At 41.5% G+C, this 22,675-nt stretch overlaps 1 protein-coding gene across 2 annotated transcripts in view; it reads left to right on the forward strand.

The window, feature by feature from the left end:
* Nucleotides 1-348: 348 nt before the first annotated feature.
* The window catches only part of WDR75 (WD repeat domain 75), a 35,272-nt gene continuing 12,945 nt past the window's right edge, over nucleotides 349-22,675 (forward strand). Inside the window, exons 1-12 of one of the 2 annotated variants that reach the window (XM_062189027.1) lie at nucleotides 351-463; nucleotides 790-1,046; nucleotides 7,304-7,433; nucleotides 8,503-8,568; nucleotides 9,413-9,503; nucleotides 14,680-14,804; nucleotides 15,781-15,851; nucleotides 17,662-17,781; nucleotides 18,580-18,668; nucleotides 20,804-20,962; nucleotides 21,785-21,844; nucleotides 21,935-22,050. In XM_062189027.1, the coding sequence (XP_062045011.1) occupies nucleotides 961-1,046; nucleotides 7,304-7,433; nucleotides 8,503-8,568; nucleotides 9,413-9,503; nucleotides 14,680-14,804; nucleotides 15,781-15,851; nucleotides 17,662-17,781; nucleotides 18,580-18,668; nucleotides 20,804-20,962; nucleotides 21,785-21,844; nucleotides 21,935-22,050 (1,113 nt within the window). In that variant the 5' untranslated portion in view covers nucleotides 351-463; nucleotides 790-960. Of the gene's footprint in view, nucleotides 1,047-7,303; nucleotides 7,434-8,502; nucleotides 8,569-9,412; nucleotides 9,504-14,679; nucleotides 14,805-15,780; nucleotides 15,852-17,661; nucleotides 17,782-18,579; nucleotides 18,669-20,803; nucleotides 20,963-21,784; nucleotides 21,845-21,934; nucleotides 22,051-22,675 lie in introns of both variants that reach the window. The other variant, XM_062189021.1, reaches the window with a different exon arrangement.

The raw sequence follows: 22,675 nt of genomic DNA on the forward strand, positions 1-22,675 counted from the left end.
AAGAAGGTAGTGAAACGTAGAGGTCCTCTATTCTGTTAAACTAACGGCAGTTATTTATCCTTAGGAGTGACTCAGAGCCAGCACGGAGATAAATATTAACAGAATGAACGACTGAGAATAGAGACGCATCCCTTAACATACAGGGAGCCCAGAAATGATTCGCGCAACTTTATAGAAAGGAACTGGAGATACACGTATAAAATAAGCATCCTTGGAGTTCAGTGCTTTCTATCCAAAGGCGTGGCTGATTAACCGGGGAAGCTGAAACCAAGGCAACACGCCCAAAACAACGCTTAGCAAATCAGAAAACAGCTTTCCAGGAACTTGGCCAGAGTGGAGCAAAACGTCAGATTGCTCGAGCAGCTGCACTGAGGGCGGAGTAGCCAGACGCACCGGAATCTCGGAGTAACCGGGTCTCTAAAGGAAAAAGCAAGGCCCTCGGAGCTAAGGAGCTTCTGTAGAGGTGCATGCGACGACCTCAGAAACGGGGTCCCTAAACAAGGAGAACGCTACCTCTCCACCCAAGAACTCAATCGCGCTACAAAGGCGCGAGCTGATTGCGTCATCTGGCTTGCGCCCGAATCACGGTTCTGTGGGACGGCTGGAGGTCACGTGATACGTTTTGAGACACTTTCTGCTTCTGGCGGAAGCCGCCATCCAGGCCGATTGACAAGGCCAGAGAGAGTTCTGTTCTATAGAACTCTGTAGTTGTGTGTAATATAAATTCAACTGTCTCTGTGTCCGTATTTTCATTTTACTTTTTCTTTTTTAACCTGTTTTACTTTGCAGTTTGACGTTACCCAAACAAAGATGGCGGCCGAGGCGCTGCGACGTACCATAGAGTCTCACGCCTAGACGAACCGGTGCCGGGTTCTGCGCGCTGGAAACACGCCCGGCTGCCGAGCTCTGTAAAGGAAGTCTAGGGCGGGCCGGACCAGGAGGTTCTGCGTCTGCGCCAAGATGGTGGAGCAGGAGAGTCCCCGCGTGGTTCGTTGCGGCGGCAGCGAGTTGAACTTCAGGAGAGCTGTGTTCTCTGCGGATTCTAAGTATGGGGGCACCTAGCCTTGTTGGCCGGGTTGAGAGTAGGGAGTCCCTGGAGGGTAGCGGGGGAAGGACTGTCAGGCGTGAACGTGGAGGGGCACGAGTGCGGGAGACTGCAGGGCGCGCGGGAGAGAGCCGGTGCCGGTGTTCTGTAAGAGGAGTAAGGACTCCCTTCTGTCTGTAGTAGTGCTGGCTGGGGTGTCCCTGTTCCGGGACGCTTTACCGGCCCGTACATTGGCGCGGGGGTGGGTCCACGTGTCTAGAATCGGCTCGGCGCTGGGGCTCCTGGAAAATGGTCCAGGCACGATGACAACGCCGCTGCCTTTGCGGTACACCCACAGTGTCCCTACTCTTTCAGACGGAATCATGTTTTGTTTTGGATTTACTAAGGCTTTAACGATTCTGCTTTCTCCATAGCTAAAAAAAAGGTGTATTGGTAACCTTCTTTGGAGCTGTGCATGAAAACACGTTAGATTGTGAATGAGCTGAAACCATGCTAAGATCTGGTTTCTTAAGTCACCCTCTGTTGCCTTATCTGTAGAGTGGACGTGATGTTTAGTGGTCCATCACATAGGACTTTGGGGAAGAATTAATGCCTCCATACAGATAAGGCAGACACATCTGTGCCTGGCATTCACTGACTTAGTGTATTTCATCTGTGATCATTATTGCTCTATTGTCAACATCATGTAAAAGTGTCACATTGTAGTAAGAAAAAGTTTCCAGATTACTTAATAGAGTGGCATTTGTGTTCTTCGTTAGAACTGTGTTAGAACAAAAATTCAGTTCTGCCTGGGTTGCTGGAAGAGACAAATGCGGAGGTGGGTACACCTGGAAGTTCTTGGTGTTCCCAGATCAGACATTAGTCCTTCTCAGTCCAGTCCAATTTAGATCACATCCTGTTGCCTCCACAATTTTGTGGTCCTGTGCTTTATAACTTTAGAGTTGCTAAGCTGTAGGAAACTGAAACAGTGGGTGATTCTTAGTCTTTTACATTGCAGCTTGCATTGCTTTTACATTCTGAAATTACTGTAATCCTAATATCCCTGGCTCTAAAATAATTTTCCCTTGCAGATCATTGTAGATGCTATTGGTGTAGAAATTTCTTTGCAGTGGTACTTTCATAACTTTGCCACCCTAACCTTATCCCTAGTCCAGCTCAGAACCCTCTAATATATTTTGTGATTGTTGCCTAATTTCTTAACGACAGGTCTTCTGTCTGGCTGTCAGTGCCTGCCTTATTCTAACTCAACTCTACTTTTCCAAATGTGTTTCCTGATATTATTCATTGTTCGCACTTTGCTTGTCAGATAGCTATATCCCATTTTTCTTGTACGTACTTTGTTCTTTATTTCCCTGCTTTTGTTTACGCTATTCTTTTTCCTTCCCAGCACTTAAAGCATACATCCTTCAGGGTCTAGTTTAATATGGGTTCCTACTTGAAGCCATCTGTAATTTCCCCTGTGCATTTTAACAAAGATGAATCCTAAGTGGCAGAACTTGTGGGTACTTTACATGCCTTGCTGTCCCCAAGGTTTAGGTATTATTATTGTCTTTTTTTTTTTTTTTTTTTTTTTTGGACAGGCAGAGTGGACAGTGAGAGAGAGACAGAGAGAAAGGTCTTCCTTTTGCCGTTGGTTCACCCTCCAATGGCCGCCGCGGTAGGCGCGCTGCGGCCGGCGCACTGCGCTGATCCGATGGCAGGAGCCAGGTGCTTTTTTTTTTTTTTTAAGACACTTAGAGAGAGAGAGATCCTCCATCCGCTGGTCACTCCCCAAATGGCTGCAACAACCAGGGCTGGGCCAGGCCAAAGCCAGGAGCCAAGCACTTCTTCCTGGTCTGCCAGACAGATGCAGGGGTCAAAGAATTTGGGCCATCCTCCACTCCTCTCCCAGGCACATTAGCAGTGAGCTGGATTGCAAGTGGAGCCTCTAGGACTTGAACCAGCACCCACATGGGATGTTGGCTCTACAGGCCTTGACTCAACTTGCTGCACCACAGCACCAACCGCTATTGTCATTTGTTGAGAGCTTACTACGTATCTTAAGCTTCATTTACATGCACTGTTTCCTTTAAGCTCTTAAGAAAGTATTACATACAGTTTGGGGTGAAAAACAGTGCAGTTTATAGAGGTTAAGTAAGTTCTCCAGTGTCATTCAGGCAGTACATGACAGGACTGGTATTTGAACTCATTTGCATTTGGCTTCCTAAAAATGCATCCTTTGTCTAGCATTGTGGTGCAGTGGGATAAGCTGCCGTTTGTGATACTGACGTCCTGTATCAGAGTGCCAGTTCAAATCTGGCTGCTCTGCTTTCAGTCTTCCTGTTAATACACCTGCGAAGACAGCAGCAGATGGCCCAAGTGCTTGGGTCCCTGCCACCCATGTGGGAGACTAGGCTGGAGCTTCTGGTTCCTGGCTTCAGCCTGGCCCACACCTGACTGTTGCAGTCCTTTAGGAGTGAACCAGCCTCTCTCTCTCTCTCTCGCTCTCTTTCTCTCTCTCTCTCTCTTTCAAATATAAAAACCAAATTTGGAAAACATCCTTTTCTACCATACCATAGTTCTGTTATTGCTTACAATGAATAAATACAAAACTCCTCCCCTCTAGAATTTAGAGTGTGATAGGGGAGAAGGACAAGACAGGGACGATGACAGTGCCCTGTAGTCAGTGCTGTGCTGCAGCAGAGCCCACCAGTGTGGAAGCACATTGAGGCTGGTGTGGATCCAGAATGAGGTGAGGGACAACTTCAAGGAGAAAGACCCTGAGCTGAATCTTAAAGAAGTGGTCAGAATCCTGAAAAACTAAGAGATTCCAAGGGAATAACTAACATGGTATGCTGGACTGTGTTCTGCAACATAAAGAGAAACAAGAAATCCAAAGCTGGTAGTTGTGTCCCAGTGTTGATTTCTTAGTCTTGAAAAATGTATTGTGCCTATGTAAAGTGCTGACATTAGTGGAAACGAATTGGAAGGCATAAAGGAACTTTGTATTCTGCTATAAATCTGAAATTATTTCAAAATAAAAATTTAACTCCCAAGAAATAAAAAGGAGCAGAGGGATTTGCCTTTGGGGGCTTGCATTCAGGTAATGAAAACCAAGAAGTGAGGAGAGAGGGAAGCTGTATGGGGAAGTGTGTCAGAATGGATTCAGAGGAGCTTTCTTGGCCAACAGGATGCCACTTACCCACTACCATCTCAAGAAGACGTGCCTAAGGGGCTTCTTGGTACTGTTGGGGTGTGTGGAGGGTAGGGGATTGTTGGAATTGTAAACTGCCTAAGTGTTCAACTGAAAAATGTAGTTCCAGTAAGACGAGGCAAATGACCAAAGACCTTAGGAGTTTGGATCATATCCTGAAGACAGTGTGAAAAAAACTGAAGTATTTTCATTTTGAGAAAGATATGATCAAGCTTGAAGAATTATTTCTTTTTGTTTTTATTTTATTTGAGAGTTAGAGTTACCGATAGTGAAAGAGACAGAGAAAGGTCTTCCTTCCATTGGTTCACTCCCCAAATGGCTGCAACAGCCAGAGCTGTGCCGGTCCAAAGCCAGGTGCCTCCTCCTGGTCTCCCATGCAGGTGCAGAGGCCCAAGTACCTGGGCCATTCTCCACTGCCTTCATGGGCCACAGCAAAGAGCTGGACTGGAAGAGGAACAACCAGGACTAGAACCCGGAAGTGAGCCATGGTGCCGGACATTCGAACTTGCAGAATTACTCCAGTAGGAGTATGAGAACTGAATTGAAGGATCCACGCTGGTGGCAGATGTTTGGCCTAGCACTGAAGACAACAGTTGGGATGCCCACATCTCATATCAGCGTGCCTGAGTTTGTGCTGCTTCTGATTCCAGCCTCTCTTAATGTATACCTGGGAGACATCAAATGGTGACCCAAGTGGTAGGGAGGAATACCTGGATTGAGTTCCTAACCCAGGCCTGGCTGTTGTAGACATTTGGGTAGTAAACTAATGGATAGGAGATTTGTCTGTGTCTGTCTTTCTCAAATAAGTAAATAAATAAAAAGAACTATCTTGGGTGGGTATAGTAAACCTCTGAACTAAGGTCCTTATGGGAATGGAGAGGAAACATTATTGTATATTCCGGAAGCTTTATTGCTCATACTTTCTTGATATTAAGATATTTTCTCGGGGCTGGCACCATGACTCACTTGGTTAATCCTCCACCTGTGGTGCTGGCATCCCATATGGGCACTGGGTTCTAGTCCCTGTTGCTCTTCTTCCAGTCCAGCTCTCTGCTGTGGCCCAGGAGGGCAGTGGAGGATGGCCCAGGTGCCTGGACCCCTGCACCTGCATGGAAGACCAGGAAGAGGCACCTGGCTCCTGGCTTTGGATCGGCGTAGCTCCAGCCATTGCTGCCATTTGGGGGGTGAACCATCGGATGGAAGACCTTTCTCTCTGTCTCTCTCACTGTCTGTAACTTTACCTGTCAAGTAAATAAATAGAAAATCTTTTAAAAAAACATTTCTCTCTTTCCTACATATTTAAAGGATACTGTTGACTAAACTGCATCCTTGTTGCAAAGAGGTGGACATGTAAAAATCAATCATCTTTTAATTGATCAGATAGGATAGTAGTGATCCCAGGCACTTCAGACTTCTTAATATTTTAGACTAGTTTTTTAATTGATTCATTTTATGCAATAACCGTATAAAACTTTTGAGGATGAGGCAAGTTCTGTACCACAAACTGGATTGGACATTGGGAATTAAAGAGTAATATTACCTCTGCCATCTCAGAACTTACTGCCAGATAAGAGAGGTAGACATAGTTGCCAAAAGTAACTTCAACACAATGTGAGAAAGCTCTAGGGAAAGGCATGCACAGGGTGCTTTGGACACACAAGGAGACCCAACCTGAGGATGCTGTGGTTTGTGCTTTCATCAGCATGGGGAGTGTTAGAATAGGCATGGAGCAAACCTTTTTTATGTGGAAGGTCTGAGAAGGCTTATGTTTCTTGCTTTGTTTTCTGATAATATCTGTTATGAAAATAGTCAAGTATGACCTCAACTTAACTGGTTTTTAGTAAATTAGCCTCTGCTCTAGGAAGAAAAGCCACAAATCCAAAAAGGTGAAAGCAAAATCAGTTTTTCAACAAGAAAAAACTTTAACATCAAGTCTTAGTACTTTGCTATGCAAGGAAGGCCTGGACCTCACTAACTGGAGCAGAGCCCTTGACTTAGCTGTTGTAAGCTGGTGTCCCCCCAGTGCGTCATGATAACTGCTGTTAGAAGAACCACTGAGCAGTAGTAGTTGACAGTGGAATAGCACAGTGTCTGCATCTAACGAGAGAGCAAGCAGCGTGGTTAAGTCAGTTGTTTTTGCAGGATTGTTCCATATGGCCCTTACCTGTGAATAGACAAAAATTACATTGGCCTTATTAATCTCTGAATTAATGAAAATAGGTCTTAGATATTCCCGTAGACTTAAAAACAGCACACACATTTGGATATTAAGTTCTTAAAACTACTTTTAGGGGCCGGCACTGTGGCTTAATGGATAAAGCTGCCACCTGCAGTGCCAGCATCCCATATGGGCACCAGTTCAAGTCCCAGCTGCTCCACTTCCAATCCAGCTCTCTGATAAGGCCTGGAAAGGCAGTGGAGGATGGCCCAGGTCCTTGAGCCCCTGCATCCAGGTGGGAGACCTGGAGAAGGCTTCTGGCTCCTGACTTCGGATCGGCCCAGCTCCAGCCGTTGTGGCCACTTGGAGAGTGAACCAGTGGATGGAGGACCTCTCTCTCTCTCTCTCTCTGCCTCTGCCTCTCTGTCTCTGCCTTTCAAATAAATAAATCTTATCAAAAAATAACTATTTTGAAAAATGCCTTTGTTACATTTTTTAAAATATTTATATATTTATTTGAAAGGCAGAATTACAGAGAGGCAGAGGAAGAGAGAGAGAGAGAGGTCTTCCCTCCGATGATTCACTCCCCAAATGACTGCAACAGCTGGAGCTGAGCTGATCCTAAGCCGGAGCCAAGAACCAGGAGCTTCTCCAGGTCTCCCATGCAGACGCAGTGCAGGAACCCAAGCACTTGGGGCATCTTCGGCTTTCCAGGCCGCAGCAGAGTTGGATTGGAAGTGGAGCAGCCGGGACTCGAACTGGAGCCCATTTGGGATGCTGGTACCACAGGCAGGGACCTTGCCTACTATGCCATAGGGCTGACCCCACATGTTATTTTCATCATAGGTAATTAAAAGATTAAACTACTTAAGGAGCACATAAATGGTGTTTTTCTTTTTTCCCCCAGGTATATCTTCTGTGTCTCTGGAGACTTCGTTAAAGTTTACAGCACAGCCACAGAAGAGTGTGTCCACATTTTGCATGGCCATAGAAATCTGGTTACTGGAGTCCAGCTCAACCCCAACAACCATCTACAGGTGACAAATAGTTTGTCATTAAATCTGTTAACAATGGCTGTGTTGACAGAAAACTTTTAATTTGGCTGGGAAACTTCTTAGGTTATGATCAGAGAAATATCTACTGATTGCTGTGTTGAGGTTATTTGTCATTTATTTTTTAGTTACTAAAATAGGATCATAGCCCAGAACTGCATTGCCTGTGGTATGTTCTGTGAACCATTTGGTCTACAGGATGCTAATAGGTATTACTTGAAAAGGATGTTTTAGGCTCTAGGAGTATATCAGTTTTAAAGTTGGGCACAGTTAAATGGATTTCTTAATTGTAGTTTTCTTGGGTCCTGTTACATGCACTGTGAATATCCAAAAGTGCTATGTGCTGTTTGTGATTTCTCAAACTTACTTGACCCTTAACCCTTTGGTTTCTAGAACACATTTTAGAAGATATCAGGGCTGGCACCGTGGCTCACTAGGCTAATCCTCTGCCTGCAGCACCGGCACACCCGGTTCTAGTCCTGGTCAGGGCACCGGATTCTGTCCTGGTTGCTCCTCTTCCAGTCCGGCTCTCTGCTGTGGCCCAGGAAGGCAGTGGAGGATGGCCCAGGTGCTTGGGCCCTGCACCCCCATGGGAGACCAGGAGGAAGCACCTATGGCTCCTGGCTTCGGATCGGTGCAGTGCCAGCCATAGTAGCCATTTGGGGAGTGAACCAACAGAAGGAAGACCTTTGTCTCTGTCTCTCTCTCTCACTGTCTAACTCTGCCTGTAAAAAAAAATATATATATATATCAGATAAAGGGTATTTGCGTGCTCTTAAGTGCTTTTCACAAATCAGTGCTTTACCATCTCCCCCTTTAAGATAAAAAAGTGACACTTTTCCCCTCAGTTTTGGTTAAAACTTAGAATTGAGGCTCTGTTTCATCAGAGGGCTATAAGATTGTTTTGCAAAAGTAATATAAATAAATGATTCCACCTTTTAAAGACTAACAGTGAGTACATGAACAGAAAATGCCTTTTCTGAAAACACTTATTTGTTCATTTGAAATCAATATATTTCTGTTTTTTAATCCCATATTGTTTTTACCCATTTAGCTGTATTCTTGTTCTTTTGATGGCACAATTAAACTGTGGGACTACATAGATGGCATTTTAATAAAGGTATGTGGATTGGTCTTCACTTTTCCATAAGGTGAAAAGGAACAGCAACATAATATAGTAATACACATATTGTTTTCCTCTGTAAGGCCAATGTGTGAAATTCATACCTCCATTTAAAAACAAAAAGCAAAGATGGTTTAGCTCTATAAAAATTTTAAGCTTCTAACAAGATTTTACTAGGAGAAGATACTTATAAAAGATATCCCCTAATGTAGAAAAATATTCTCAAAAGCCAATAAGAAAAAGCTGAAAGCCTGGGGACAAGTGGGGAGGAAGGCAGAATGAGATAGGGTAGAACTATATAAATTCACAGAAAAAGAAATACAGGTAGCCTGTAAACATGAAGAGAATGCATAACCTCATTAATTAAGAACATCAGTTAAAGCAAAAGACATGGCATTGTCTCCTGTAGGCCAAATTAACAGATTTAAAAAAAAAAAACTCTAGTGATAGGAAAACTGTAGAGAAATATACAGTTTCTGTACACGATCAATGAAAATAAATACCTTTAACCCTAGCACTCTCACCTTTAGGAGTCACATTGACATAACAAAGTGCATGTGTAACAGTTTATGGGAAGGGACAGCATTAAGTATAATCCTGATGTTAGTTAAGATTATGACGCACTCATTCAGTAGAGTTCTGTACAACCATTAAAAAGAATCAAGTAAACTGAACGTTCCAAACTTGAGAAGTTATTCAACAAGTATGTATGACCATAGGTCAAGTAATCTTTTTTGGGAATACAGTGGTGAGCAAAACAGATAAAAATCCCTGCCCTTTTACAGCTTTTGTTCTCTTGGGAGGAAACACAATAAACAGTGTGGTGCTTTTTCTCTTTCAGACTTTCATTGTTGGACATAAACTTTATGCTCTCTTTACTCTTGCCCGTGCTGAGGATTCTGTCTTTGTTACAATCAGTAAAGAAGAACCAGGTATAGTAAAAGTAACTTAATTTGTTTTTATATGCCGTTGAGTGACTCTTGGCATTTTGCATTTTCTCATACTTTAACATTTTGGTTTTGATAGGAAGCGAATGTTTTTTGGAGTTGCTGTTTGAATTGCTCTCGTTATCCATACATTCATTTAGGGAGACTTTGTAGCCTGAAGAATGCAGTCATGGTGTTTTTTTTTGTTTGTTTGTTTGTTTTTTTAATTTACTTGAAAGGCAGAGGACAGAGACAGAGATTGCATCTGCTGGTTCACTCCCCAGACACCTCCAGCAGTCAAGGCTGGGCCAGACCAAAGAGAGGAACCCAGAACTCCAGATCGTCCATGAGGGTGTCAATGACCTAACCTCATGAGCCATCATTTGCCGCCTCCCCAGGTGTACATTAGGAGGAAGCTGGAATCAGGTGTGGAAGCTCAGTTTATACCCAGGCATTCCAATGTGGGATGTTGGCATCCTAAGCAGCACCTTGAATGCTACACCCAATGCCTACCCAAGGATGAATTTTTTTTTTTTTGAAAGGAGAGAAACTGATAAGCAGAGAAATCTTTCAGCCAGTAGTTCATTTCCCAAATGGCTCCAATATCCAAGGGCAATGGCACACTGAAGCCAAGAGCCCCAAATAGTTCAACTCTGCCACAAACTTGAGCATCACCGGCTGCCTTCCAGGGTGCACATTAGCAGGAAGCTAGAATTGGAATTGGAAGTGAAACTGGAACTCAAACCCAGGCACTGAACTATGCAATACCAGCATCTTAAACACTACTCTAAAGACCTACCGCTGATTATAAGTTTGTAATAATACACTGCAGAGCTCAAACTTTAAAACTTTACAAAGGTAGATTAGAATTTGTCTTCCTACTAAACATAAATCTGTCATTCTTAAGCATCACTATCATTTTACCCATCATGGAATACCTATTTGGTGGTCTTTAATCATTGTAGAAACTAATATAGAAAATAGGTTGATATTAAGAACCCCAGGGGCTAGTGCTGTGGCATAGCAGGTAAAGCCGCTGCCTGCAGTGCTGGCATCCCATATGGGCGCCAATTTGAGACCTGGCTGCCCCACTTCCTATCCAGCTCTCTGCTGTGGCCTTAGAAAACTGGAAGATGGCCTAAGTCCTTAGACCCCTGCACCTGCATGGGAGGCACAGAAGAGGCTCCTGGCTTCGAATCGGCATGGCTGTGGCTATTGCAGCCAATTGAGTAATGAACCAGCGGATGGAAGACCTCTCTCTCTCTGCCTCTCCTCTCTCTGTGTAACTCTGACTTTCAAATAAATGAATGAATCTTTATTTATTTATTTATTTATTTGAAAGAGTTACAGAGAGGTAGAGACAGAGAAAGAGGTCTTCCATCCGCTGGTTCACTCCCCAGATGGCCGCAACAGCCATAGCTGAGCCGATCCAAAGGCCAAGAGCCAAGAGCTTCCTCTAGGTCTCCCATGCGGGCACAGGGGCCCAGACTTGGGCAATCCTCCACTGTTTTCCCAGGCCACAGCAGAGAGCTGGATCAGAAGTGGAGCAGCCAGGACTAGAACCAGCACCCACATGGGATGCCTGCGCTTCAGGCCAGGGCTTTACCCCGCTGTACCACGGCACCAGCCCCGTGAATGAATCTTTTTAAAAAAAATCCCAAATGTGGCTAAATTACCTTTAATTATATCAAATTGCCACGTGCCAGAGCATTTAGGATTCCTAGAATAATGTCAATAAGTATAAATAATTATGTTTCACCAGAGAATGTAACACTAGAATACTGACATGAAGGATATAGCTAAAGAAATTTTCAGGGGCCAGTGTCGTGGCTGTAGGCTAATCTTCCACCTGCAGCGCTGGCATCCCATATGGGCACCAGCTCTAGTCCCGGCTGCCCTTCTTCCAATCCAGCTCTCTGCTGTGGCCTGGGAAAGCAGTAGAAGATGGTCCAAGTCCTTGGGAGACCAGAAAGAAGCTTCTGGCTCCTGGCTTCAGATCAGCACAGCTCCGGCCTTTGTGGCCATTTGGGGAGTAAACCAGCGCAAGAAAGACCTGTCTCTCCCTCTCACTGTAACTCTACCTCTCAAATAAATAAATGAAATCTTAAAAAAAAAAAAAAAAAAGAAGAAATTTCCAAACCCCAGAATCCACTATACCTGTGGTATCCTCAAAAAATATCGTTGTTGGCCGGTGCCGTGGCTCAACAGGCTAATCCTCCACCTAGCGGCATCGGCACACCGGGTTCTTGTCCTGGTTGGGGTGCCGGATTCTGTCCCGGTTGCCCCTCTTCCAGGCCAGCTCTCTACTATGGCCCGGGAGTGCAGTGGAGGATGGCCCAAGTGCTTGGGCCCTGCACCCGCATGGGAGACCAGGAGAAGCACCTGGCTCCTGCCATCAAATCAGCGCGGTGCGCTGGCCACAGCAGCCATTGGAGGGTGAACCAACGGTAAAGGAAGACCTTTCTCTCTGTCTCTCTCTCTCACTGTCCACTCTGCCTGTCAAAAAAAAAAAATATATATATATATATAGATATACATATATATATATATAGTTGTATTCACAATTAAAAGTACAAAGTAACCTAAAAATGGTTACTGGGCAGTGCACTAGCCTGGCCCCAAGTGTTGCAGACATTTGATGATTGTACTAGGAAATGAAAGATATCTTTGTGCTTTCCAAGTAAAAGTGAGAAATAATAAATTTGCAGGGGAGGGAGATTGAATCATGGAAGAATAAAAAGCAGTAATATAAGTTTTTTTGTGTGGTTCAAAGCTACCCCTTAAAGATATTCCAAAAATTTTCTGGAAATGTAAACACTCATGCTGCCTTCCCAGATGACTACTTAAAAATAGTATACTTTTAAATTCTATGTTGTATATAAATGTATGAATTCTTAATGTCGATCCACATGCTTACAATAAATCCAGATTTCTTTTTTTTTTTTTTTTTTTTTTGACAGCAGAGTGGATAGTGAGAGAGACAGAGAGAAAGGTCTTCCTTTTTGCCGTTGGTTCACCCTCCAATGGCCACCGCGGCGGGTGCAGGGCCCAAGGACCTTGGCCATCCTCCACTGCACTCCTGGGCCTCAGCAGAGAGCTGGACTGGAAGAGGGGCAACCAGGACAGAACCCGGCGCCCCGACCAGGACTAGAACCGGGTGTGCCGGCGCAGCAGGCAGAGGATTAGCCTATTGAGCCATGGCGCCGGCCATAAATCCAGATTTCTAATTTCCTGGCAGACAGCTGATTCACTAGGTCTGGTGTATAATTTAGGAATATGCATTTTTAATATTTCCCCATGTGATGTTACTCATCACCCACATTTAGGAATCACCTCCTTTCCTTGCCTGTGGTTCCTCCATGGGAAAGGTAGTTACTGATGGCTATAGCAAACCTTTGTATCTATCCCTGCAATACCCTTGATTCTAAACATTGGCTCTGTATGGGAATCACCTGAGGAACTTAACTAAGATTTTCTCTGGTAGATCTTCATTGTTTACTTAAAAATTCCTCAGTTGAGACTAACATGCAAAGCAGGTAGAGAACTACTGATCTAAAATAAAGACCTTCGGCCATTAGCCTTTTGGAGTTAACCTTAGCATCTTCAAATGCTATAACCTAAATTCTATTCAATAGGATCTAGTGTTATTCTCCAGTACTTGGCCCATAATGGGGCACTCAGCATATGCAGATCTGAATATATAGGAGAGTACTTGAGGTTGTTCATGGAAAATGTGTATTGTAATATGCAACATCCACTTGGGGTCTCTCTGACTGTACAACCCCAGCAATAGGTGATTCTCAGAGTAGCATGTTCCATCCTTACCATCACATTGCCATAATAAACATCTTTTAATTCCATTATGCCATAAACTTCTTGAAGTACCTTGCATTACATAAAAACATGTAGGGACTGGTGTTGTGGTGCAGTGGGTTAACACCCTGGCCTGAAGCACCGGCATCCTATATGGGCGCCAGTTAGAGAACCCGGCTGCTCCACTTCCAATCCAGCTCTCTGCTATGGCCTAGGAAAGCAGTAGAAGATGGTCCAAGTCCTTGGGCCCCTGCACCTACGTGGGAGACCCAGAAGAAGCTTCTGGCTCCTGACTTTGGATCAGCACAGCTCTGGCCATTGCAGCCAACTGGGGAGTGAACCATCATGTGGAAGACCCCTCTGCCTCTCCTCTCTGTGTAACTCTGAATTTCAAGTAAATAAATCTTTAAAAAAAATATATATATATATCAGTTTTGAAAATATGTCCTGTGCTAGCTGGCTGGGTTACTCCACCACTGGGCTCTCATACATTCTGCTCTGGTTTGCAAACAACATAATCTTTTATTTACATCTTATCTTCCCCAGTTTCATTTCTTGGCTATATGTATTATAGTCATTCAAAAGCTAATTAATTGACAACCATGTGCCAGATAATATTTTGGTTGCATAGAACAAATCAGACAAGTCCCGAGCATAAGCTAACTATACCAATTATATGACCCAGTAAGGTAGAAGGTGTTCTAATAATGCAGGAGTTGGGAATAGGCAATATGAGAGGAATACATTCTCAGTGGTCAGGGAAGGTCCCTGAAAAAAGGTCTGTTGGCATAGTCTTTAGAATGTTCCTGATGTGTTCACAGAATGAAAGGGAAGCCGGATTGGAGTGAGCCAAGGGAGAATGGATTATTATTGCCTTGTAAACTGGGAGGGGTTTTGCTTTTATTCTGAACTCAAAAAGTCTTATGGGGAAACGTCTTCAAAGGAATATGAAGGAAAATGCATGTTCATATTACAGAAACAGATTTATTCTAAGAATGTTGTGGCAAGCCTATAGCATTTCTGAAAGCTCTCACAGATGGTTTGTTGCTTTTATTTGGCTGCTCAGGTAACCTGTATTCATATTCTGTCTCCATTTTAAAGCTCAACTTGGAAATTTGGATTGTAGAACACACCCATAAGATGCAAATTGTTTTCTATTTCTGCATATGTGGGGCACGTATAAATATGAGCTGTGGAGTTAGACTTGTTGAAAACTTACATGTTCAGGCAGAGAGTACAAGATAGACTAGCATAATCTTGGCATCAAATGAATTCTAGGTGACTGCTTAACAGTCCCTTATGAACAGATGCATGCATGTGTTTGTTGCCTTTAAAGAAGCTTTATATCAATATAGTTGCCTTTTACTAGATGTCTTTCAGCTGGTTTCAGTGAAATTGCCAAAATCATCGAGCCAAGAAGTAGAGGCCACTGAGCTTTCCTTTGTTTTGGATTATATAAACCAGTCACCCAAGTGTGTTGCCTTTGGAAATGAGGTATATTTGGCTTTGTTGGTTTTCTGTTTTGCACATAAAATCCCTTTTCTGGTCATTTCATATAATGGTGATTTTATTTTGCCTTCAATTGATATATTTTTGTTAGTAACTAAGCTTTAGCATGCATTTGTGGTATAGATTTTGTAGGACCATTCTTATATATTCTATTCTATTGTCCTTGTAATCCCTCTAATTACCCCGAAAATATTCTGTATTTTGGTATTTGTATATCTTTTTGCCTGTCCCATGCAATAGCCATATTAACATTGTTTTTATTTTAAACTGTATGTCTTTAGAAAATATGTCTTCCCTATCCATGAATATGTTACCCTTTATGAATCTTTAGACATTACACAGAAATATAGTAAAAAAAATTAAATCTGCAATCTTACCAGGAATTATGTTTGAGAATTCCCTTTCTAGGCATTCCATTTAACATGTATGAAATAACTTTTTATTTAACTTCCCCCTATGGATAATTATTATTTTAAAGTCATATACCATCTGACGCCACTGGGTGTCATTATACTGACATGTTTCTTCAGCCAGAAATTTTGTAGCTTTTTTTTTTTAGCTTTCTTCTGAAAAGGATTTATTTCTCGGAGTAAGGGAAAACTTTTTTAACATTATTAATATCATCGTTCTTCAGTATCATTAATCGTCAATTAAACACCAATTAGAACCACAGGGAGATACCAATTCATGTCGACCAGAACAGCTAATAATGGCAAGATATGGGGTAAAGTTCTACTCCTTGGTAGAGAAATGAAAATAGGACCACAAAATGATGTGTCTGAAGAGCAGTTTTCAGTTTTTGCTCTTAAAGATTATACTTTCCATAGTCCAAGTATGTCATTTTATTATATTAATATACACAGTCTCCCAAACACGATTATTGTGGTGTCAGCTTTCGTGGTGGGACTATTTCTTAAAGAGTGTTGACTGTTTCAATAAATGTTTCTCTTTGATATAACAGGGAGAATATGTTGCTGCAGTACGGGACTTCTACTTGTCTGTTTATTTTTTCAAAAAGAAAACAACGTCAAGGTAAGAGTTCCTTTTTGTCAGCCTTATTCTATTTATCGAAGAGTTTGATAAATTTCATTTCATCCTCCTATATGCGATCCAGAACTGTTTCTGCTTTCATCTCATGACACTTTGTGAAACCACAGGGTAGAGAGAGATAGTTGACCACAGTGGGTTGAGTTGAGCAGAATGTTACTCACAAAATCCTAGGGAATGTTTTCCAGCCAAAGGCCTCTATACATCTGCCTTCTGGTCTGTATACTTGGTGTCACAATTGAAGGTAGCTTGAAAATTCTTCACCAGGTAACCCTCATAGCCATTTTACCACTATAGGAAAAAAAGCTAGACTCTTGGTCACTAACTTGAAAATTAGTCAAATTTAATCCATTTGAACCCTGACACACCTCAAATTTACATAGACTTAAAATGCAAATACTTACCCAATAGCATCATGAGGATGTACAAAATGGTATTTTCAGAAAGACTAGTGCTAAACATTGTGACACTATTTCTTCTTCTCTTTTAAATCCCCAAAATGAATATTTGTTTTTGTTTGTCTTTTAATTATTTTAAAATATTTTTAAATATTTAAATTATTTTAAAATAATTTCTGTGAAAAGCAAAGAAATACAAACTAACAGAGGGAAATCTCCGATTCATTGATTCACTCCCCAGTTGCCTGCGAAGACTAGACCTAGAGCCTGAAAGTCAATCCAGGTCTCCCATGTGGGTGGCAGGGACCAAGTACTTGAGCAATCAGCCTACCTCATCGGCAGGTATGCATGAGTAAAAAGCTGGAATCTGGAGCGGAGCTGAAACTCGAACCCTCTCACTCCAACATAAGAGGCAGGCCTGCTAAGTGGCAGCTTAACCTCTGCACGAAACACCCACCCCTCACATAGGCTTCTCTGCTCTTTTTAATATGGATAGGAAATAGCCCAACTATTATAACAAATGGGTTTGTCCATTTGGATTTATCTCTTTAGACACATTAGCCTGAAATATACTTTTTTCGGCTTGTTCATACCTATGTTTTAGTGAGGAATTTGAATAAGCTTTGCCCAAGTCAAAAAAAGGCACCGGGGCCCGGGGCCAGTGCTGTGACATAGCAGGTAAAGCCGCCACCTGCAGTGCCAGCATCCCATGTGGGAGCCGGTTCAAGTTCCGGCTGCTCCACTTCCAATCCAGCTCTCTGCTATGGCCTAGGAAAGCAGGAGAAGATGGCCCAAGTTCTTGGGCCCCTGCACCCACTTGGAAGACCTGAAGGAAGCTCCTGGCTCCTGGCTTCAGATCGGCGCAGCACCAACCATTGCCAGCCATCTGGGGAGTGAACCAGCAGATGAAAGACCCTTCTCTCTCTGCCTCTGCCTCTCTGTGACTCTGCCTTTCAAATAAATAAATAAATATTTTTAAAAAAAGAAAAAAGCCACAGAAGAAGGATTTTTCTTTACTTAAATGTTAATGACTTCCATAGATGATATTTTTATGGTAGAATATTAGTCTTGTGAAGTTTATATTATTGTATATTAATATATGTTTGCAAAATGAATGCTTGATTCTTGATATCAAAACTTTTTCAAAAATAAAAATCCTGCATTTATATTCACTGACTTCTGAGAACTTTCCAATTTTGGTTGCTAAGTCTGAGACCTCCCTTTTTCTTTCTTTTTAACTTTTATTTAATAAATATAAATTTCCAAAGTACAACTTTTGGATTATAACGGTTTTTCCCCCCCATAACCTCCCTCCCACTCAAGACCTCCCTTTTTCTTAAATACATCACCACTTACTAAGAGACTCTAGTAATTAAAGGAATTTTTGTTTCTCCTAGGTTTACATTGTCCTCATCAAGAAATAAGAAGAACGCTAAGAACAATTTTACATGTGTAGCGTGTCACCCAACGGAAGACTGCATAGCATCCGGGCACCTAGATGGCAAAATCCGTCTTTGGTTAGTTAACTCCTGAGGAGCATGGTGATCGTTGACATAACTGTTTCATGTTAGTCTTGCAGAGAGGCTCTCCCCAGGTCTAGGAAAAATGCACTGAAAGCCACTGTTGTAACTTGTCTTTGCTGTCATCCTCCCGTTCTTTCATTATTGTGCTCTTCATTTGATACTTCCTATTTTAGGATTTCTAACCCTGGGCTTTGAAGAGGAGTGAAAAATCCCATTCATGTTTTTTGTCAGCCCTTAACCAAGAAAGTAAGAGTAATGAAAGTGACTCTCTGGTAGGGCACTCTAAGTGGCATACTGTTTGTAGAAATGACTCTTCTTACAAATAGGTGATGTTCATTTTTCACATTAAGACTAGTAAGCTTCGCCGATGCCATGGCTCACTAGGTTAATCCTCTGCCTGTGGCGCCGGCATCCCATATGGCACTGGTTTCTAGTCCCAGTTGCTCTTCTTCCAGTCCAGCTCTCTGCTATGGCCTGGAAAGGCAGTGGAGGATGGCCCAAGTGCTTGAGCCCCTGCACCTGCATGGGAGACCAGGAGGAAGCACCTGGCTCCTGGCTTCGGATCCGCGTAGTTCCGACCATGGCGGCCATTTGGGGGTTGAACCAACAGAAGGAAGACCTTTCTCTCTGTCTCTTCCTCTAAGTTGATCTGTCAAAAAAAAAAAAAAAAAAATAGAGACTAGTAAGCTTGATGTTAAGATTTAATTTGATTGGCATATATTACAGTTATTGTATTTGCTGTATCATTATTTTTCTAATGGTCCAATTAATAATTTTGTTTTTCTCCAATAGGAGGAATTTTAATGATGATAGGAAATACACGTACACATGTTTACATTGGCACCATGATATCGTTATGGATTTGGCTTTTTCAGTGACGGGTAAGTGGAATCTTAATAACTGAAATGAACTTTTGAAGTGTTTTTAACCCACTGAATTTATAGTTTGAAAAGTTTAAAATTATGTGGGCCAAATGAATTGTAAACATTCGTGTATCATCCCAATATTCTGGGCTGTGCTCAGCCCAGAAATATACAATTTAGGTTTCAAAGCTTTTCAGAGTTCCAGAATGTACATTTGTGATGAAGTCTGTGTTACTAACATAACCTATTTAAATTATCTTACTTTTTGAAAATTATGCCTACATCGCTAAGTCCCGTTTCATAATTGTAGCCACAGTGTATCAGGTGCAAATTAACTATGCTAGTGCCTTATCCAGCATAAGTCTTGACTTTTTAAAATGCATATCATTCTTATTTTACAGTTTAAGGGGTTAGCTTTAAGTTGATAGCTAACTTGCCTGAGGTCAATGGCTGGTAAGTGGATTTGGAACTAGATCTGACTTAAGAGCTCATGTTTTTAAATTTTATATCACCTCATTGGATGTTCATGATTTTAAATTAAGTCAGACCTCTGATCCATTTAAGTTGCATGAGAATGTGTCTATAGGGAATAAAAACACCTCTTTGAAAATAAATAAGATGGTCTTCAATAGAAATTCAAAGAAGTGGATTTTGTTGGTGGTCACTTTTAGCACCCTCAGATGCTTGTGCAAACTGTGTCAGTGTATTGGGTACATTGTTGTTGGTCTTGTAAAAATGTTGATAGATGCTAGAGAAGATTATGTGCCTGAAAAATGAGAAGGCAGGAAATGTGATTTTTCTATTTATGGTCTTCCTGGAGACCAATAGGACAAGTCTTGGATGGCACCATGTGCTCCGGACCCTAAGAAGCTTACTTGGCTTTCATTCACTGGAGCCCCAGGAAATAGGAGGCATCTTCAGCTTGCTTTTCTTGGGTTTAGGGAACAATGACTAGTGTATTAGGGTGGGACCCAACCTAACACAGAGTCATAGAACAGAAGCACAGTTGTGATGTGTATTGAGGTTAGGAAAGGAATGAATAGGAGTTAACCCTACTGGTAAAAATGTAAACTAGCTTATATTCTCCACCCACCCCAGTCAGCCTCCCTAAATTTATTAGTGAGTGTTTGTGTGGTCTGCACCTGTACACATGAATGTGCAAGTTCCAGACAGCGTCTTGATTCTCTCCTATCCTAACGCATTTCTTCTGCCTTTCCCCATCAAGTTCTTTTTCTCAACTCTGGTCCCTCCCCAAATAAGGGCAAAGACTGATTGATACTTATCATCACTGACTTCTGTTTTGTTGCGCTTATCCATCGTGTCCACCTTCTCTCACAGTAGGCAGCAGTTGAAGTTTTCTATAATGGCTTTAGCTTAAACTCTGAGACCTTCAGGTGTGACCTTTACACATGAGGAATTCTCGGGATATCCTTAATGAGATTAGAAATGTTCTGTCTGTCAAATCTTGGGTTGCTGAAATGTTTGACCAGAAGTGGGTGTAGAATTCTGTTGTTTACCTATTCTGCATTTATTCAGATAAATGTGATTTTTCTATTTATTCTGTAAATGGAGTTAATTACATTTATTTACTTTAAAATTTATTTATTTTAAATCTCTCATTCTTATAACAAACTCTACAGTGACATCCATCCTTTTTAATATACTAATGAATTCAGTTGGCCAATATTTTGCTTGGGAATTTTCATCTATTGTGAAATTGGTTAATAGATTGTTTTTTAGGAAATTCTGATTGTGGTATGGTTTTATGGATGACATTGGAAAGTATTTCTTTTTTGATTACATGAAAGAGTATAAAAATGGTTTATTTCTTCTTTACATTTTGTTTTGTAAAAATGTATCTTTAAAACTATCTGGAATGAGATTTTTTGTTTTGTCCAAACTGGCTTTTTTAGTTGTTGGCAAAAGAATTGCTTAGGAACAAAATAGATACCACTGGGAGGGAAGATTCTTGAACCAGCAATCATTAAATCATTTGTCTTGCATATTAAAAAGTATGAAGGCACTTGTTTGTATGTTTTAAAAGAGCTTATCCCCTGATATGATAGGAAGCACACAAGTGTTGATTTTATTTTTCTTATTCTGTGTTTTTTCCCTAAAATGCTGTCTTTTTCATTCCTTTGGCTGATGTGAAGGCACCAGTCTGCTGAGTGGCGGCCGTGAGTCTGTGCTTGTGGAGTGGCGTGATGCAACAGAGAAGAATAAAGAGTTTCTCCCTCGTCTAGGAGCTACCATTGAGCACATCTCAGTCTCACCTGCGGGGGATTTGTTTTGTACTTCTCACTCTGATAATAGTAAGTCTACATTGTTTTATTGTGAAGATGGTAAAAAGTAGTGTAATGCCATACATCACCTGGCATCTGGAAATTGTGGGAAATAGATCTGAAGTTAATCAACAGTTGTGTAAGACTTAATGAGCATTTTTTCTTCCATTCCTCTTTCCTTACATCTTTGTTCTTTTGGATACCATCAGAATCCAACATTTTTAGAATTCTTTTTATGAAAATGGAGGCACTAAGTGTATTTACTTTTGTTGTACCACTTAATGTTTCCAATGAAAGGGAGGATTTTAAAGTGACATTTGATGTTTTGATAATGCATTTTCAAAAGGTTGCTGTAAGATTCTCCTTTGACACAGCTCTTTTCTCAGTGTGGGAGTCCTCTGGATTCTGATAGAAATGAGGCAGTCTTGGTCTTCCCCCAGGATTTGTTCATCCTCTGACTGTTCAGCCTAGACGGGCCTCATTGCAAATCCCAGAGCCCATTGCATCCTTTCCTTTCAAAATGAACATCACTGTACAATCCATTCATGTCATGACTTGTTTCAAAGTTAAGCTATCATTTGTATATAATTCCTGAATTAACACTTAAAATGTATTCCTAAGCCCAATTGATACAACTTAAAGACTCTTCAGAAAAACCCCAACTACTAATTTTTCAACTAAATCAAAATATATGTTCCTGATTTTTCTAGTAAAACTCTTGAGTTATTTCAGCTTCCTAGGTTGTTTTGAATTCTGGCATATTTCAGAATGATACAAACTCAGGTGCCTTTTTCACCTTTAGGTTTTGATTTATTTGTTTTAAAACTTTTTGTTGTTGTTGTTAACTCACAGAGATGATGATTATTCACCGAAACCTTGAGGTATCTGCAGTGATTCAAGGCCTAGTGAAAGGTATTGTAGAGCCCATTGTTTTTGGAGTTTGGTACATTTTAAGAGGAATGGTTCTCAGGTTTTGACTATTATTTGTCACTTCTTTTGCAGATAGGAATATCTTTACTGGTTTGATGATTGATCCAAGGACTAAAGCCTTGGTTTTGAATGGAAAACCTGGCCACCTGCAGTTTTATTCTCTCCAGAGTGATAAGCAGTTATACAATGTAAGACTTTTATCTATTAACTAGCCTTAAAAATAAAAGAAACTCTTTACAACTAGAATCAAATAATTTATTTGGTGGCTTCTAAAATGAACTGTGCTTGTGTTGACTTGGACTTAATCTATCATATCTGTGTGATTCTTAGTTTAATTATTTAGAGGCCACAGTTGCAGATTACATATAAGTCACTCGACGCTCTTACACTTAATTGTTTTTTCTATATTATCTTGTTTCAGAATGCACTCCACTTAGCTGTCCCACACATCTGTGCCTTTGAGCCACAAAGATGAGGAAATGAGAATTCATGAATTGACATATAAATCTATCTTCTCGTGGTGAAACAGTGTCACATTCACATACTGGAGAGAGAATTCCCAGTTTAGATTAGAGAGGAATGTTTCTTACAATCTTGATAAATAGAATCATTATTTTTCCTTGCGCTCCATAGTACATTTGCCAGATTTCTGTCATAGCAGCTGAACAGTTTATTAGATATCATCTACCTGCCAGTTCACTCCTCACATAACCAGTGGCAGCCAGTAACCAGGAACTCCATCCTAGTCTCCCATGTAGGTGGCAGGGCCCAAGTACTTGAGCCATCATCTGCTGCCTCCCAGGCATATCATTA

This window comes from Lepus europaeus, chromosome 1, assembly GCF_033115175.1.
Source record: "Lepus europaeus isolate LE1 chromosome 1, mLepTim1.pri, whole genome shotgun sequence".
Classification (NCBI taxonomy): Eukaryota; Metazoa; Chordata; class Mammalia; order Lagomorpha; family Leporidae; genus Lepus; species Lepus europaeus.